Source organism: Vidua macroura, chromosome 2, assembly GCF_024509145.1.
Source record: "Vidua macroura isolate BioBank_ID:100142 chromosome 2, ASM2450914v1, whole genome shotgun sequence".
NCBI classification, from domain to species: Eukaryota; Metazoa; Chordata; class Aves; order Passeriformes; family Viduidae; genus Vidua; species Vidua macroura.
Window position 1 is genome coordinate 70767056 of NC_071572.1, and position 14696 is coordinate 70781751.

The 14696-nt window shown below is 46.8% G+C and overlaps 1 protein-coding gene across 1 annotated transcript in view; it reads left to right on the forward strand.

Annotated features, from left to right (window-relative positions):
• The window catches only part of VANGL1 (VANGL planar cell polarity protein 1), a 45781-nt gene continuing 31085 nt past the window's right edge, over positions 1–14696 (forward strand). The window contains exons 1-4 of the mRNA XM_053969672.1: positions 1–79; positions 7875–8166; positions 9902–10028; positions 13221–13828. Coding sequence (XP_053825647.1) covers positions 8084–8166; positions 9902–10028; positions 13221–13828 — 818 coding nt within the window. The 5' untranslated portion in view covers positions 1–79; positions 7875–8083. The remainder of the gene's footprint in view (positions 80–7874; positions 8167–9901; positions 10029–13220; positions 13829–14696) is intronic.

A 14696-nucleotide genomic window follows, 5' to 3' on the forward strand; every position in this document is an offset into this window, starting at 1 on the left:
GGGAAGGTGGCGGGGAGCGGCGCGGCGGCGGAAGGTCGGGTTGGTGCCGGCAGCAGCATGGGACGGCCGCGGGAGGGAGGTGGGTCTGTCCATCTGTCCGTCTGTCTGTGCGAGGCCGGCCGCGGTGCTGGGGGGCGATGCCGCTGCCCCCACCACGCCCTCCCGCCGCCGGGACCCCGGTGCTGTGGCGGCGGAGTGGCAGCCTCCGGCTCCCGCGCCTGGCCGCAGGGTCCGTGCCCGGCCGGGCGGTGCGGCTGAGAGCCCCGGCGGTGCCCGCTGCGGGGTCAGCCCGCCGCGTCCCGCTGCCCTGCCCGGCGCTTTCCGGGCTGCGCGCTGGTTCCCGTGCCTGGGCGGGGGCCTCCCTCCTGCCGGCCGGGGCTCAGCCTGCCCGCCGTGAGGCTGCTGGGGCTGCGGGTCCGCGATCTCGGCATCCCGGGAGAAGCCATTCGGTGCCGGCGAGGGCCGTGGGCGCAGCCCCACACGGCGAGCAGCGCTCTGCTGCCGAACCTCGCCTTGCAAGGAGCCCGTGCGCTGTTCGTGCAAGAGGCTCCGCGCTGGTGTGAATGCTCTGCTGATGGTGCCTTGCCTGCCCACGCCATGTAAAACAAACTGCTCTGTGTTTGGGCTCATCCCGCTGGGCAGCACGGGAGGGGGAGCAGAACTGACGAGAGGGAGAGCTGCTGCGACATAACGCAGGGGGTTTGGTTTTTTATTCAGAAGGTTGTCAAGGTGGTGAACTAACTCCCTTATGCCAAGGGTTGAACTCTTTGAGTTGCAGAGTCGGTGAAAGCATAAGTGACTTGATGGTAGCGTTTTCGATCCTAGGAGGCAGGTGGGCGATTTTGTGGCTGTTTGGAGCAGTGGGATTTTTTTGACCCTGGGTTTGTCAGTAATGAATTGCCTACAAGATCTGTGCAGCTATAAAGAGTTAAGAAATGGAGTTACGCTGGCTGGAAGTGCAAATTAGGATGTTATGAAGTATGTTCTGTGATATCATTGCCTGTGAGCTCAGCCTGACTTCAAGGAGGAGAGTTGTGGAGAAGGACGCTTCAGCAGTGCTTTGCTACCTTTGAAAAGCTTCGTTTTGACCATGCTTGGCTCTTTTCCCCCACTGGGGTTTGGCTATTTAGCTGGCCACAGCTATGAGGCTAATGTTGGCTCTGTGATCACAACACAGAGTTGTTAATTTTGAAAAATAACTATGAATGGTGTCTTGTAGAAAGCCTCCTTTAAAAATGTTCCCTGTAGCTCAAATTCTGGAATAATCCCAGGCTATACTGGAACCAGCCAGGCGAATATCTAACTGCTCCCAGCCATTCACCAGCAGCTCCCAGTGGTTGCTTCTGGCCTTTTGGTTTTGGTTAGTGGCAGTTGTTCCTGGTGGCTGTTGGCTTATGGATATGTGCACCTGGAGAGGGCTTCCTGTCATTGTGAGACTGGGATACAGTACTAGGACAACACTACCAAATGCCTGCAGTTGTACTAGCAGAACTTCATGTTGTGTTGTTGTAGCCTGCCTTCCTTACCGCCCCCCCACCCCCGCCACCTCTTGCAGCCAAAGCAAAGGATAGTATCAGAAGCGTGACTTTGCTGCTGCAGGGCTTGTGCTGCTTGTGTGGGGGACTTGAGAGGCAGACCTGAGTGGAGAGCTGTGATGTCCAGGTCTGCTGGTGGGAAACAGTAAGCTCATGTTTCTCCATGTCTGGTACCATCACTTTGAAGAAGAAAATGAACCCATGTAAAAACTATCTTAGTACTTCTTTTAATTTCTCATTAGCCTGTATGTCAGAATTTTCTGACGTGGGTCAAATTAAAAATCAATGGTTATTTCCTCAGGGGTCAACACCTTTGCCCTCTCTCCTTGCAAGGATAGAATGACATTGAGCTTGTACTGATTTGAGTGTGAGGGAGATATAGAGAGACTCCATTCTGTGAAGTCCCACTGTGCTGTGTCCTGGGGATTTTCTCAGGGTCTGTAGACTTCTTTTTTGTTCTAAATTTAAATAGAAAATGCTGGCGGATATGAAATGTCTTAAAGACAGGGGTACTCTTTCAGTAGAGAAACCTTTTGCAGTCCATACCTTTTAATGCCAACTCAGTATCTAAGTGCTATGGCTGAAAGCAAATATTAAAAATGAGGTACAGGTGCTGCCTGCTGGGATAGGCAGTCGGCAGTGTCTTGTGAGACTCTTTTCCCCATTTGCTTTGTTTTAAATGTCATTATGGAAAACTGTATTCCTATGTACAGTCCCAGTGCCTCTGGTGTCCTGAGGTTGAGGGCACAATACTTTGTGCCACGTTGCATGGCTCTGGGGTTAAGAGGAGCGTTGGAAGGTCTTACAGCACAGAACAGACCCATGAGTGAGGAAGGACAAGCTTTCACTGGTCTGACAGGATGGCACTGAGGTGTAGTTTGCATGATAGTCTCAAATGCTCACTGTGCTTCAGAAACTTGGACAGCACAGGTGTGGCTCTTGGAGTGGGCAAAGGAAGCACTCCAGGAAGTGCTTCACAGAGAGAGCTTCCAGCTGTGTAACAGGGGAACAAGAGGCTGTGGGTTACTGCTTGGAAACTCCAATCACCTGAGCGATGGTTTTGCCTGTGTATTTCTCTTGTCAGTTGCTGTGTTTTCAGACCTGTGTTGTTGCATGTTCTGATTAAACAGTGGATTGTGTCAATAAACCAAGTGGCTTTTCTTTCTGAAATATCCATGTCATGGACTAATGGTTTTCAGCTTTTGGGCTGGAAATTCCAGGGGATCTGTGAAATCTTTCTGAGGACCCTCTGAGAAGCCAAAGGAAAAGAGAACCTGTTGCTAGAGGGCTTGAATTTGCTGACTATTAAATGGGTTTTTTTAGAATGAGGGGCTTGCAAATCAAGAACCTCCACCATAGAGTTAAAGCCCTGGTTTAGTTATATATATCTGAAGGCCAAAATTGACCTCATTTAGTGACATGAAAAAACAAACAAACAAACAAATATTTTAGAAAAACCTTGTTTCCCAAAGCTTATTGCCTGTTAAAACTGGAAGTCTTGGCTCAGTGAGTAGATGGCATGGATGAACTTAGGCGCTTACAGATCAAGTTGCTGGATTGGGGCCTGCTCAGGAAATTCAAAAGCAAGAGGTTCCTGTGGTATTGCTCATAGGTCTTACTATGTCTGCAGTTGAAGTTACGCAATTTCTCCTTTTTCCTGAAGTGAATAATGGGAATGTGCTGCAGCAGTACTGTGCAGCCAAGCCAATGCCAGAGTTGGAAAAGCTTCCTCACTGCTTAGCTGTCTTAATTGTTTTTGCTTTTGAACCCTCAGTGCTTGAGGTTCAGTGTGTTTGATTTGCAAAGCTCTTCGTTTCACTAAATGAAGGAAAAAAAAAGATTTCTCAGTGCAATAGCTCACGGACATCCATTACCCCATGGACAGCTGGTGCTGTTTAACAAGTGAGGCTGACGGCGTTTGCAGCTGAATTGTGTGCACATCCTCATGGACACTTGTGGCTGCTTGCTCTCCAGATGGCACTTCCAAATACATACAACTTCATGAACTGACTGGTAAACCAACTCTAATTGATTGCAAGTTTTAAACAGAACAAGATTGAAACTGTGCAAAGATTTCAAAGAGGAGCTGCTCTGGAGTTATTTGCCTCAACTTCACAGGGGAAAATCCATTGGGAAAGCATGGGGTGTAAAAGGGAGCTGTTGTTTGTGTTTGCTCTCTTTGATTTAAAGATGTAACTTGCTCGTTTAAATTTCTCTTGGGCTGGGAGCCAAACTGCTCTCCCTTGAAGACGATCACAAAGCAAACTTCATTGGAAATAGGATTGGGCTTCCAGTGTGGAAAATAGCAATTCAAAAGAACTCTTTCTGAGATTTATGAGCATATGAAAAGAGGGAGTTACAATGAGTTGTGTAGCTGCGTAGAAACTGTACTTACAGTGATCTCTGTGGTATTCAGGGGTAACTACATTTCTTCACTGTCATGCAGGGTGCAGCAGTCCTCCTTGCCAGCACACGGTCTCAAAATTTACTTTGGGGTGCCCTTACATTGTTTTCCATCTAGTATTTGGCTTCTTTCTGTCATCGGTGAGTAAAGGAAAGGCAAAGTGAGAGTGCTGGCCCTACCTGGGAGCAAAGTTCTGGTTGTACAGTTTATACAACTGTCGTGGTAGAGCAGAGGAGGCATTCCCATCTCCCCTCTAGTTGTTCGCTTGTGCTGCTATTCACCCTGATATTGGTTTTGATGTTTTGAGCTGTGCTGTGAACTAGGTCACGGAAAGGATCCAAGACAAAAGCATGGCAGGGGGGCGAAAAGGGATTTTTTGTTTTGTTTTCCAGCAGTGCTGTTTGCTTGCTGAGAATTGTGTTGACACAACCAAGAGTGGTGAACCGTGGTGCGGAGGTGGAAGCTACTTACACCAGCTTTCTTGTCAACGCTGAAATACAGTGCAACTGTACCCTCAGGCCAGCAGAGCTTTGTTTTATGCAGGGCCAGAAGCTCTGCAAACAGACCATGCCTTCAGCAGAGTCCTGCAAGATGTAATGATCTTTTGTGAAGCCATTTCGATTGGCTACATTGGACTCTGAATTCACGCTCTTTTGTGAAGGGATGAGGCCCCAAATGATGGGGCTGCTGCTTTAAGCAGAACAGTTGTTCTTGCCCAGAGGGGTAGGGTAGGAATCATCATTAACAGTGATTTAGTGGTGCAGGTGTGTAAAGACTGTGCTTAGTTTGGATATGACTGTGTTATAAAGGACATACGTACAGCTTGTCTTCTCTAGGTCTCCACAGGCTCTAGTAGTGGGCACTCTTGGGGTGGTGGCTAATCCAGGGTTGACTTATGTCAATGCCATTGGAAGAGTTCCAACCCAGAGATGTAGTTTAGCTTGTTAATTGTTTTTTGGTCCCTTCCTTACCTCTTCCACAGCAATTTCAGAAGCTTTTGTGGTGTAAGGCTGCCCTGCCTTCCTGCTATGAAATAGAGCAGGAGGTGGGTAACTGGCTTGGCATGGCTATAAGGAGTGTGTGTTTGACTGTGCTCCTTGGACTGTTTGGACTGCTCCCTCCTTGGCTGGGAGTGGTGTCTATTTAGCAATTCAGGCTACCCTCTGTTGGACAAATCTGGGAAGCCTTCTTGACAATCAATCTCAGTTGGATACCAAGCAAAGCAGCTTTGCAGCTGAGATTGGGCAGATGTGTTTTGTTCCTGATCGGCCTGTGAGTGCCTCGACAGGAAGATCTATTTAGACACTGGTGTATCCTGCAGCTGGGGCAAGGAGGTGCAGAGTCCCTGAGTTCATAGTAGAATAATTTAGGTTGGAAAATACCTCTAAGATTACTGCTTTTGATGGTGATCCAGGAGACTTGATGGTTTTTGGGGGCCGCCTTGTTGACTTTTCACAAAGCTGTGTCAAAACCGTTGCTCTTGCTTACACAGAAAAGGAAAGTTGGCATGATCCAGCCTGCCCTGATGTTCTTGTGTTGGTCTTTTCTGCCTGATGCCCAAGCATTGCCTTACTTCACTCACCATCAAATGGGCACTGCTTGTTCATGGTACCTGCCCAGGCAGCCTGTGCATTTCCACAGCAGCCTCTACCTGCAGAAATGTTCCCAGAGGCCTCCAGAGAAGTATGATCCTGTGCTGATGGGATGAGAGGTGTCAAAAGAGGAGCTCTATTCCTGGTGCCTACCTCAGCTCTGTTTTACCTGGGATTTGAGGGAAAATTCTTTTATGTGGTTAGAGGAAAAGGGTGAGAGTTTATACTTTCCTAGAGGGCTAGGAAAAATATGTAACCCTTACTGATGTATGCCAGCAGCTCTCCTTGCTTCTCCTATTCCTGTAATGCAGTGATATGTATCTGTGAAGGTAATGGTTGTTCTCAAAGGGACTCCAGTAACATCACAAACAGTGGTTTAAAACTACAATAACTTGTCACCTTTTCTTCAGCTGAGGGTGTTTCTGGTCTGTGGTGCCTAATGACTGTAAAGTCCTGTGTAGCCATCTCCTCATAGTGCTTTTTGAATGTAGGGGGATCGTGGCCTCACTCCCATTTATCAGACTAAGACAAACACAGAGAAAGGATTTTTCTGTGGTTGCCTAGCAGGACAGTAGAGGTAAAAATCAGCTTTAATGAGTCACAGCCTATTGCTGGAGCAGTAAGATAGAGGCTGTGTGCAAATCTTGGGAGTTAACGAGTGTTAACATCACATCCTAGGCTGGGGGATTTTTCTTCTTGTTACAGTAATGATGCCATTTTCCAAACTGTGCTGTGCCTTGGCTTTGTTTTACTGTATTTAAATCCATCCTTGTTCCTTTCGTCCTGAAACCGGGCCTTATGGTCCCATCCTTATTCGTCCTTTCCGTATGCTCTGAGGCACAATATGCCCTTAGAGCTTGGGAATCCTGCACACAAAAGGTCCCCATGCCTTTCTGCTTTCCAAGAGCCCTGGAAAGCCCAAGTGTTGTGCAAATACCTGCAGCTCTGGATGCAGTGGGGGTGCTGCTTTACTTTGTTGCAGATTGCACCGCCAGCCAAGGAACCCTGTGGGGAAGAGGCTTCCTTCTTTGGCACTGCTTGCATGTGGTAGAGCACTCTGCTGTGAGCTTCTATGGAGGTGTTAGTGGAGGAATCTTATGGCTGGCAAGAATAGTTGGCCAAAACAGGATTTCTGTTGTTGTCCCTCTGTCTTTGGGGGAGGAGAGGGATGAAAGCAGTGGTTGCCTGTTTTGTTGCTAACAGCTTCAAAAACTGCGGTGAGCAGAAAATTACGGAGGGATCTAATTTAATTTTAAAGTGCTCTTTTGCCCACTCTGAAAGCATGGGATGGCTTTAGTCCTGTGTTGGCTGGAGGCAGAAGTTGCATAGGCAGAAGGCATGTGAGAGTGCTCCTGTATGCCAGAGGAGTGTTGGGCTGTGCCAAGGTACCTCTATCCATAGCTGCCACCCTTCCCTCTTCCCTATTTGCATGTGTTTCCCCAAACTGGTGATTAACTCCCCTCCTTTCCATTCTCTTCTCACCTAGGGATGATGTCTACCCTTCCTTCCCACAGGGCTCAGGGGTTTTGACATGTTACTGTTGGGAATAGTTCTAATGTTGCCCTGATCCTGCTCTGAAAAGCATGGCCCTCTTCTGCCCTTTACAGATGGGACTTCTGCTACTGTTCCAAAAGGAAGTACATTGTAAGAAGCGTTGGCCCATATAAGCTAGATGTGATCTCTAATCGACTCTCCCCAGTGTTATTAGTATGTGTATATATAGAGATGATTTTTAATAAAATTGAGTTCTTCGAGGCCCGAATTTGCTTCTGGAGACAAAAGTTACAAAGGAGAGGGAGGTGTTCACAGTGCCATTGATTGTATAGTAACTAATGCCTATATAATGGGCACACCTTGCAGTTACGAAAACAAAGCAGGTTCAGACATGATGGGTTGATTCTCTCCAGCATTTCTCCTAGGGAAGTTGCACTCACCCCCACCCCTTGTAAATAGACTATAATGCTGCTGTTCTGAATCGGGGGTTATTTGGGCTGTGTGTCACACAGGAGAAAAGATGTGGTGTCGAAGCCAAGCCTGGTCATTTTTCTCTGGGTGAATTTTAGTATGTAAGGCTGCTGTCCCTTCTCCAAGTCATTGTCCCTACCAGGTGACCTAGACAGTCTCTTCCAGATTTTTGGATGAATGGACTAAACTCTGCAAAACAGATGCACTGAATTCATTTAAAGCTCTTCAAATGCGTATATATCACTAGATCAGAAGGAGAGGCTGACCAGGACAGGCTTGATGAGTGTGATATGCGGCTAGAGTGAGGGAATTCTTGCAGCAGGGATGATGTCTTGCTTTCCTTAGAGTGCACTTCCATGCCTGTTTCTTGTTTCTTAGGTCAATCGTGAGAAGCCAAGCACCCTCCCTCCCCTCCCCTCTGATCAGATTCCTTTTAAGTGAAGCTCACTCAATCTCTGAGGACCAGATCTCACCGATGACTGGGAAGCAAAGAGTACCCGGGAAAGCACTTTTTCCACGGACTCCACCTCAGGAGCACCAGGAACTCATCTTCTAAATAAAATCTGTGCCCCTTCTGTGCAGACCCGATGTCTGCTGCAATGGATACAGAATCAACATATTCGGGATACTCCCACTACTCAGGTCACTCCAAAAAAGCTCACAGACAAGGGTAAGGAAATGTTTGTTTTTAATTACTTACTGCTCTAAGTTAGGGTATGTCCTATGGCAAAAAAACTGGAAGCCAGGATAAAATCAGTGGATCCTCGTCTCTGGATGTGGAAAGTCCGCATGCGGAACACAGTGAGGAGACTTGAAGCTGCTAATTCAGTGATATTCAACCTGTTGGATGCATGCTGGGATTATGTATGGCCAAAAAGATAGGGATAGTGCCAGCAGAAAGAAAAGATCACCTAACTCCCCTCTTAAAGGGGAGGGGTGAGTACAGTATCTGGGGAGAAGACATGTTAAACTTTCTAAACTGATAATTGCTAGTTGTCTACTGATGCCATTTCTTTATTTTGTGATATTAAGGTTTCCTGCCTCTCCCCACCCTCCTCCAGCCTATTCTGTTAATGGTGCGTTGAGGTTTTTTAAATAGAATTTGAGTGGTACTTGAGTCGGCAACAAGTCCTTTATCAGCGTTGATTGGATTAGAAGTCAAGCTTTTCTGAACTTGAATAGCAAGTCCTCTCTGTTGTGGTAGTTCAACAGCCTGAAAACCCATCTGCTCTGAAACTTCTGATTATTTGGAAACGTTTCCTTTTCTTTTTTTTTTCCTACATTATACTTAGTTTTACATGTAAAATATGTGCCACTTACTGTTTGCAACTTATGACTGGGCTGGTCCAAAATAATTTTGCAATTCGGAAGCAATTACCCTGTGTGGTTGGAAAAAGAAATCTTCCATGAAGTCTCTTTGCTCACAGTCCAGTTACCGAGTAAAACATGTCTTGTTTGCCTTTTTCCCTTCTTTAGCATCCAACCCACAATAGAAACTGTCCTTTTAAACTTAGAATGCTGTGTGGAAAGATGCCTTCAGAGTTCCAAAAACAACATAAAAATCCTAGAGCCCTTCAACTGGAAAAAGTGTCATCCCATGAAACCTTTGGGCTTTGGTAATTCCAAGAGAGAGGCAGAGCTGGGATACTCATGAGGGTTAAGCCAGTCCCTGAGCACCGTGAGGGTTTGCAGTGCAAAGGCTGCTTTCCTGTCCATGTGGGAACGGGGAGGAAAGCATTTGTGAGCAGATTGGTAGGGCTTAATTCATCTTGAGACTTTCTCAGATGAGAAGCTGTGAGGTCTGCAAGGGTGCTCTGGAAATAAAGACTGGCCTTGTACGCTTGATGTTCTTGCTTTCTTTGTGAGAGGTTAACTTGAGGTTATTAACCAGTGGAAATAAACTTCACCAATTGTCCTACAGTGTTAAGGTCAGAGATGACAAGGCTCTGCTTTGCAGGAACTAAAGCTCTATTGATTAATTCCTCGTGTTAACTGGGCATGTCCCTGGAAGACACTTTCCTGTGAGAACTGTGTAGACCAGTAAATTCCAAATGGCATTGCCAGTTGTTTGGAGCATGCAGGCTTTCATTTTAAGCACAGCACTGATGGAAGGTGTTTTAAGAGAATGTGAGGTGATGGGCATGGATCCCTGTCCTCCCCTCTGCTATCACTGAGGGGGTGGTCTGTCCCAGCCTCCAGGCTGTCAGCTTGTCTGGGCAAAGTCCCTTTCTACCTCCTCCAGAGCTTGTTTTATTGCAGCCTGAGTCTATGTTAATCAAGAGAAGGACAAACTTGGCTGATCTAATACTTGGGGCACCTGTTGCAGGTAGAGGTGCAGCACATTTCAGGCCATGCTCCATAGAGTAACTGGTGATATTGTTCTCCTCCTCCTCTGTTTGAAAAAGGAGCCGGGACAGACACAAATCTCCCCGAAGCAAAGATGGCAGTCGGTCTGAGAAGTCCGTCACTATCCAGACACCTCCTGCGGAGCCGCTGCTCGGGAATGACTCCTCTCGGGCAGAGGAGGGCCAGGTAAGGAGGGTGTGAAAACAAACGTGGAGTGTGTGCTGTGAGACAGAGCATGTGGCTTGCTGGTTCATGAGTAGGAAAAAAAATTGCTTGCATGCTGTTTAGTAAAAAATCATGGCTTACAGGTGCCCTTCGCTCGTGCATACAGCCAAGGTCTCAGTCACTTCTGTCTTGCTCTGAGGGTGTTATTTCTGACAACTCCTTGGGCACTACTTTGACTCTCTCCAGAGTGTCATCTGCCAAGCTCTATATAAACATCTGTTTCCATCATCTCACTGTGCATTATTCAGGTCAACCCTTTCAGCTATATGCGTATTTCAGTTTTTAACCAGGATTTGCTCTAGGTAATCTTGTAAAGTGCATTAGAACCAGGGTTCCAATAGGGAAGGGAATCAAGAACTGTGAAACTAGTGTGAAATAGCTGTGAAGGAGGGTGGATTCAGAGAAAGGTAGTGCATTAACAATGGGTTCTGTAAAAACTAGAATAATGCTGCATTTGGATTGTACCTAGGATGGATCCAGTGCTCTCCTCTAGCAGGTGATGTAAAGGTGCATATTCATTTTCAAAGAATGGTTTGTGCTGCAAGACCTAGAATGTAGGATGCTTCAGTACCTCCTGGGCTGGATTTGGGGTTTGTTAATCCTTAGCTGTGGGGCTCCACTTCTGCCTTTACAAAAAACCCAAGAAAATCAGTGTGCAGTTTCCAGCCAAACTGTGTGTGGTGGTATTTGTAATAGTATTCATAGTGTACCTAGGGGTGTGCTCATTTCATGTCCTGTAATTTGGTATTTTGTAATCAGTTTCTTGTTTTCATGAGTCCCAGCTGTTATTTCAAGTAGTTCTAAAGGTGCTGGTGAATTTGTAAGTCCTTGTTTTCATGCAGACCTCCTCAATTAAAGCCAAAGCTAAATAAGTTGATGTCTGAGCCAGATTTTTCTCCTAGGGAGCAGAGTGTCCTCAGGTCCAACAACCATGTACCACTAGAGATTTAGCCTCATATTTCCTCTCCTGTGAGGAAAGGCTGAGACAGGTGGAGTTGTTCAGCCTAGAGAAGAGAAGGCTCTGAAGTGACCTTGTTTTGTGGCCTTTCAGTATCTGAAAGGAGCCTACAAGAGAGCCAGAGAGGGACTTTTTACAAGGGCATGCAGTGATAGGACAAGGGGGAATGGCTTTAAACTGAAAGGGGGTAGGTATAGATTGGATATTAGGAAGAATTTATTTGCTGTGAGGGTGGTGAAGCACTGGAGAGGCACAGAGAGGTTGTGGATGCCCCATCCCTCGAAATGTTCCAAGGCTGGGATACTTGGGGCTTTGAGCAACCGGGTCTAGTGGAAGATGACCCTGCCCGTGGCAGGAGGGTTGGAACTGGATGATCTTTAAAGTCCCTTTCAACCCAAAGCATTCTCTGAGTCTGTGGTTCCATATAAATGCACATTTTTTTGCATTAGGCTGTAATCCACTTTTTCAAGTGGCAAGAGTTGCAAGGGCTAAACTGTGACTAGGGTTGCCTGTTGTCTTCTGGGGCATAGCCTTAAACTGCCCTGGTGTTCCCGTCCCTTCTCTTTTCTGCACAATTTTGCAGCTCATCAAATGGAGGAAACTATGCAGAACTACTTAATGCATAAACATAAAATAGTTGAAATGCTTGAATTGCGGAGGTGCTGTTAAAGAGTACAATGCGGCAGGAATATGCTGCTTGCTTTTCAGGACATACTACAATGCAGATCTCTTCCGGGGCCTCTGCTTTGGTGAGAAGTGACTCAAAAAAACCCCTCCATATTAATTCAAGATGCTGGCTATTTGTGGTTGGTCTGTCTCAAAACCCTACTGCTCTAGGCATGGGAGGTATTCATGTCTTGGAGTGCATTAGAAGTTAAATCCATGGAGTTGGGAGTTGTTCCAAGTAGTTGTGCTGCTTCAGTCTAGTCCTTTCCCAAAGACTCTTTCCTCTAGCTCTTAAAAAGAAGTGAATAAAGGTTTAAAATTATGCCTGTCTCTTTCAAATAAGTTGTTTTGGTCAGCATGTGCATTTGGAGAAGTCTGAGGGAAGTTGTAAATCCTATTAATGACACAGACTGCAGGAAGATATTCTTAGGAAGAAAAGCAAAAATGTGCTTCTGAATGAGCATTGTGGCTACAAAGGTGCCAGGTGCCAATCAGCAGAGCCACATGCGTTGCCACTCTTTGGCATGCATTTGTGGGAAGCATCAGGAGCCTCCATGTGCATGAGTCACTCCAGCAGCAGCTGTGAGTCAAATCCGTACATGTCAGTGTAGCTCTTTGGCTGTGCCAGCACCTGGAAGGAGCAATTGGAGGCATTGTAGCATGGGAGAACCAATGCAGACATTGCCTGATGTTGGCTAGGGAAGAAATGAGACTTTCAGAACATGTAATGTAATCTGAAACTTGCCAGCATGGTGACTGTATTTCAGGTAAGCCTCTTTGTGGGTAAGTGGCTTCTGACAATGGCCTGGATTGTAATACCAGAGCTACTTGGCAGTCAAGGGTTCTCTAAATTTAAAAGCCCCATACCTGGAGATATCCTCTGTGATCACCTGTAATGTGTTGGTTTAACTAAACTTTATTAGATTGTCAGCTACTGAGGGCCGTGCTACTGTAGAGGAAAATAAAAGACAATGAAGTGGAGGAACTTGCTGGAGGTGTGGTTGCTTCTATTACGGATGGAAAAATAATGTGTGAACATGCTTTTGATTGTGTAACAACAACAACTGGCTTGAAACACTGAAATGAAAATTTCCCTTCCAGGTGCTTTTGTGGTACAGATGCACTGCAGAATTTGTGGGCTGGAAGAATACTAGTCCTTGCCTTGGACATGGGAACTGGTGATTACTACAGTTTCCAAGACTTATGTCATGTAACTCGTTAAATGTGCTGGAAGAAGAACCTCTGGGGGTACAGTGAGTGGCACAGCAAGCTGAGCTACCTGCTCTGCAGTTAGGGCTTTTAGCAGCTAATGTTTACAGTCACTGGTTTGGACAAGTTGCTGTTGTTTCCAAACCTTTACTAATTGTCAGGGTTGATTATTCACTATGTTTAAGGTATTGCTTTTGCTGTATATTTTTTCTGGAACTTAAGGCTGTCATAGCAATCTTTCCAGGCAAGAAAAATAGAACATCTGGAAGGAATAACCTGCTTGTTTCAATGTTATTTCTATGTATCTCTTCTTCCTTCAGGATGACAACTGGGGTGAGACCACGACGGCAATCACAGGCACCTCTGAGCACAGTATTTCCCAGGAGGACATTGCCCGGATCAGTAAGGATCTGGAAGACAGCGTTGGGTTGGACTGCAAACGTTACCTGGGCTTAACAGTGGCAGCTGTTCTCGGACTCCTAGTCTTCCTTACCCCCATTGCCTTCATTCTGTTACCCCAGATCCTGTGGCGAGATGATCTGGAGCCGTGTGGTACTGTGTGTGAGGGACTGTTCATCTCTGTGGCGTTTAAACTCCTCATTCTCCTGATCGGGACCTGGGCTCTTTTCTTCCGCCAACCCAAGGCAGACCTACCAAGGGTGTTTGTGTTTCGGGCCCTTCTGCTGGTCCTCATATTCCTCTTTGTGTTTTCCTACTGGCTCTTTTACGGCGTTCGCATCTTGGACTCGAAGGACACCAACTACCAAGGGATAGTGCAGTACGCAGTGTCTCTGGTGGATGCCCTGCTCTTCATCCACTACCTGGCCATTGTGCTGCTGGAGCTGCGGCAGCTGCAGCCCATGTTCACTGTCAAGGTGGTTCGCTCCACGGACGGAGAGTCGCGATACTACAGCTTGGGACACCTGAGGTAGGTGTGAGGCCTTGGAGTCCACTGGTGTAGATAAGTGTGGCTCTGCTGTGGCGTGAAGCATCAGCTGCATTTGAGTCTTTGTTGTTGCTGGTTCCTGAATCTTCCCCCAGAAGAATTCCAGAGTCCCTCTGGAGTTACCAAACTGAATCTCTCTGCCCTCTCTCTGAGTGTGGGAGAGGCTGTACCTGCCTCAGAGGAGTCCTGTGCATTTCAGTAAATGAAAAAAAGGTGATGTCATAACTTTGGGATGGTCAATAGCCTGATGAGTTCTTTAAAATCCTTGTCTGCACTTCTTTCTCTGTCTCTTTAGGAAAGGAAAGCGGAGAGCTCTCCTTGTGTAGTTGGGGCTTGCTTGTGCATTTTCATTGTAGGGGCCAGGCACTGCTTTGGGAGCAGCCCTTCAGGCTGTGCAGAGCTTAACTGCTCAGAGACTCCTGACAGCAGGCCAGGCCATGTGGCAGGAGCTGAAGGTTTTATGGCATGATGCTCTTTTTGCCATTAGGTATGGATCAATTTGCTGGGTTGGATGTATCTGGGAGTATTTGGGAGCCATAGGTAAGACAAGCATGCTGCTTCCACCCTTCTGCTGGCATTAGTGCTTCCCTCAGCAACGGTACAGAAAAGGACAGGTGTCTGAATTGCCTTAGTTCCTGTGTCCTGCAAAGCTCTCCAGAAATCCCTTAGTTCCTGTGTCCTGTGAAGCTAGCAGCTGAGCTCTGGAGATGATTCCCCAGGCTGAATGTGCACTTAAACATCTGTTCAGCTTATCCTGTCCAGACCCCAATGGCATGTGTATCTGTGGCAGATGAAGAGATTAGCATCTGCTGGTTTAAGTGGATGTAGGAGCAGTCTCCTGCAGCCTTTA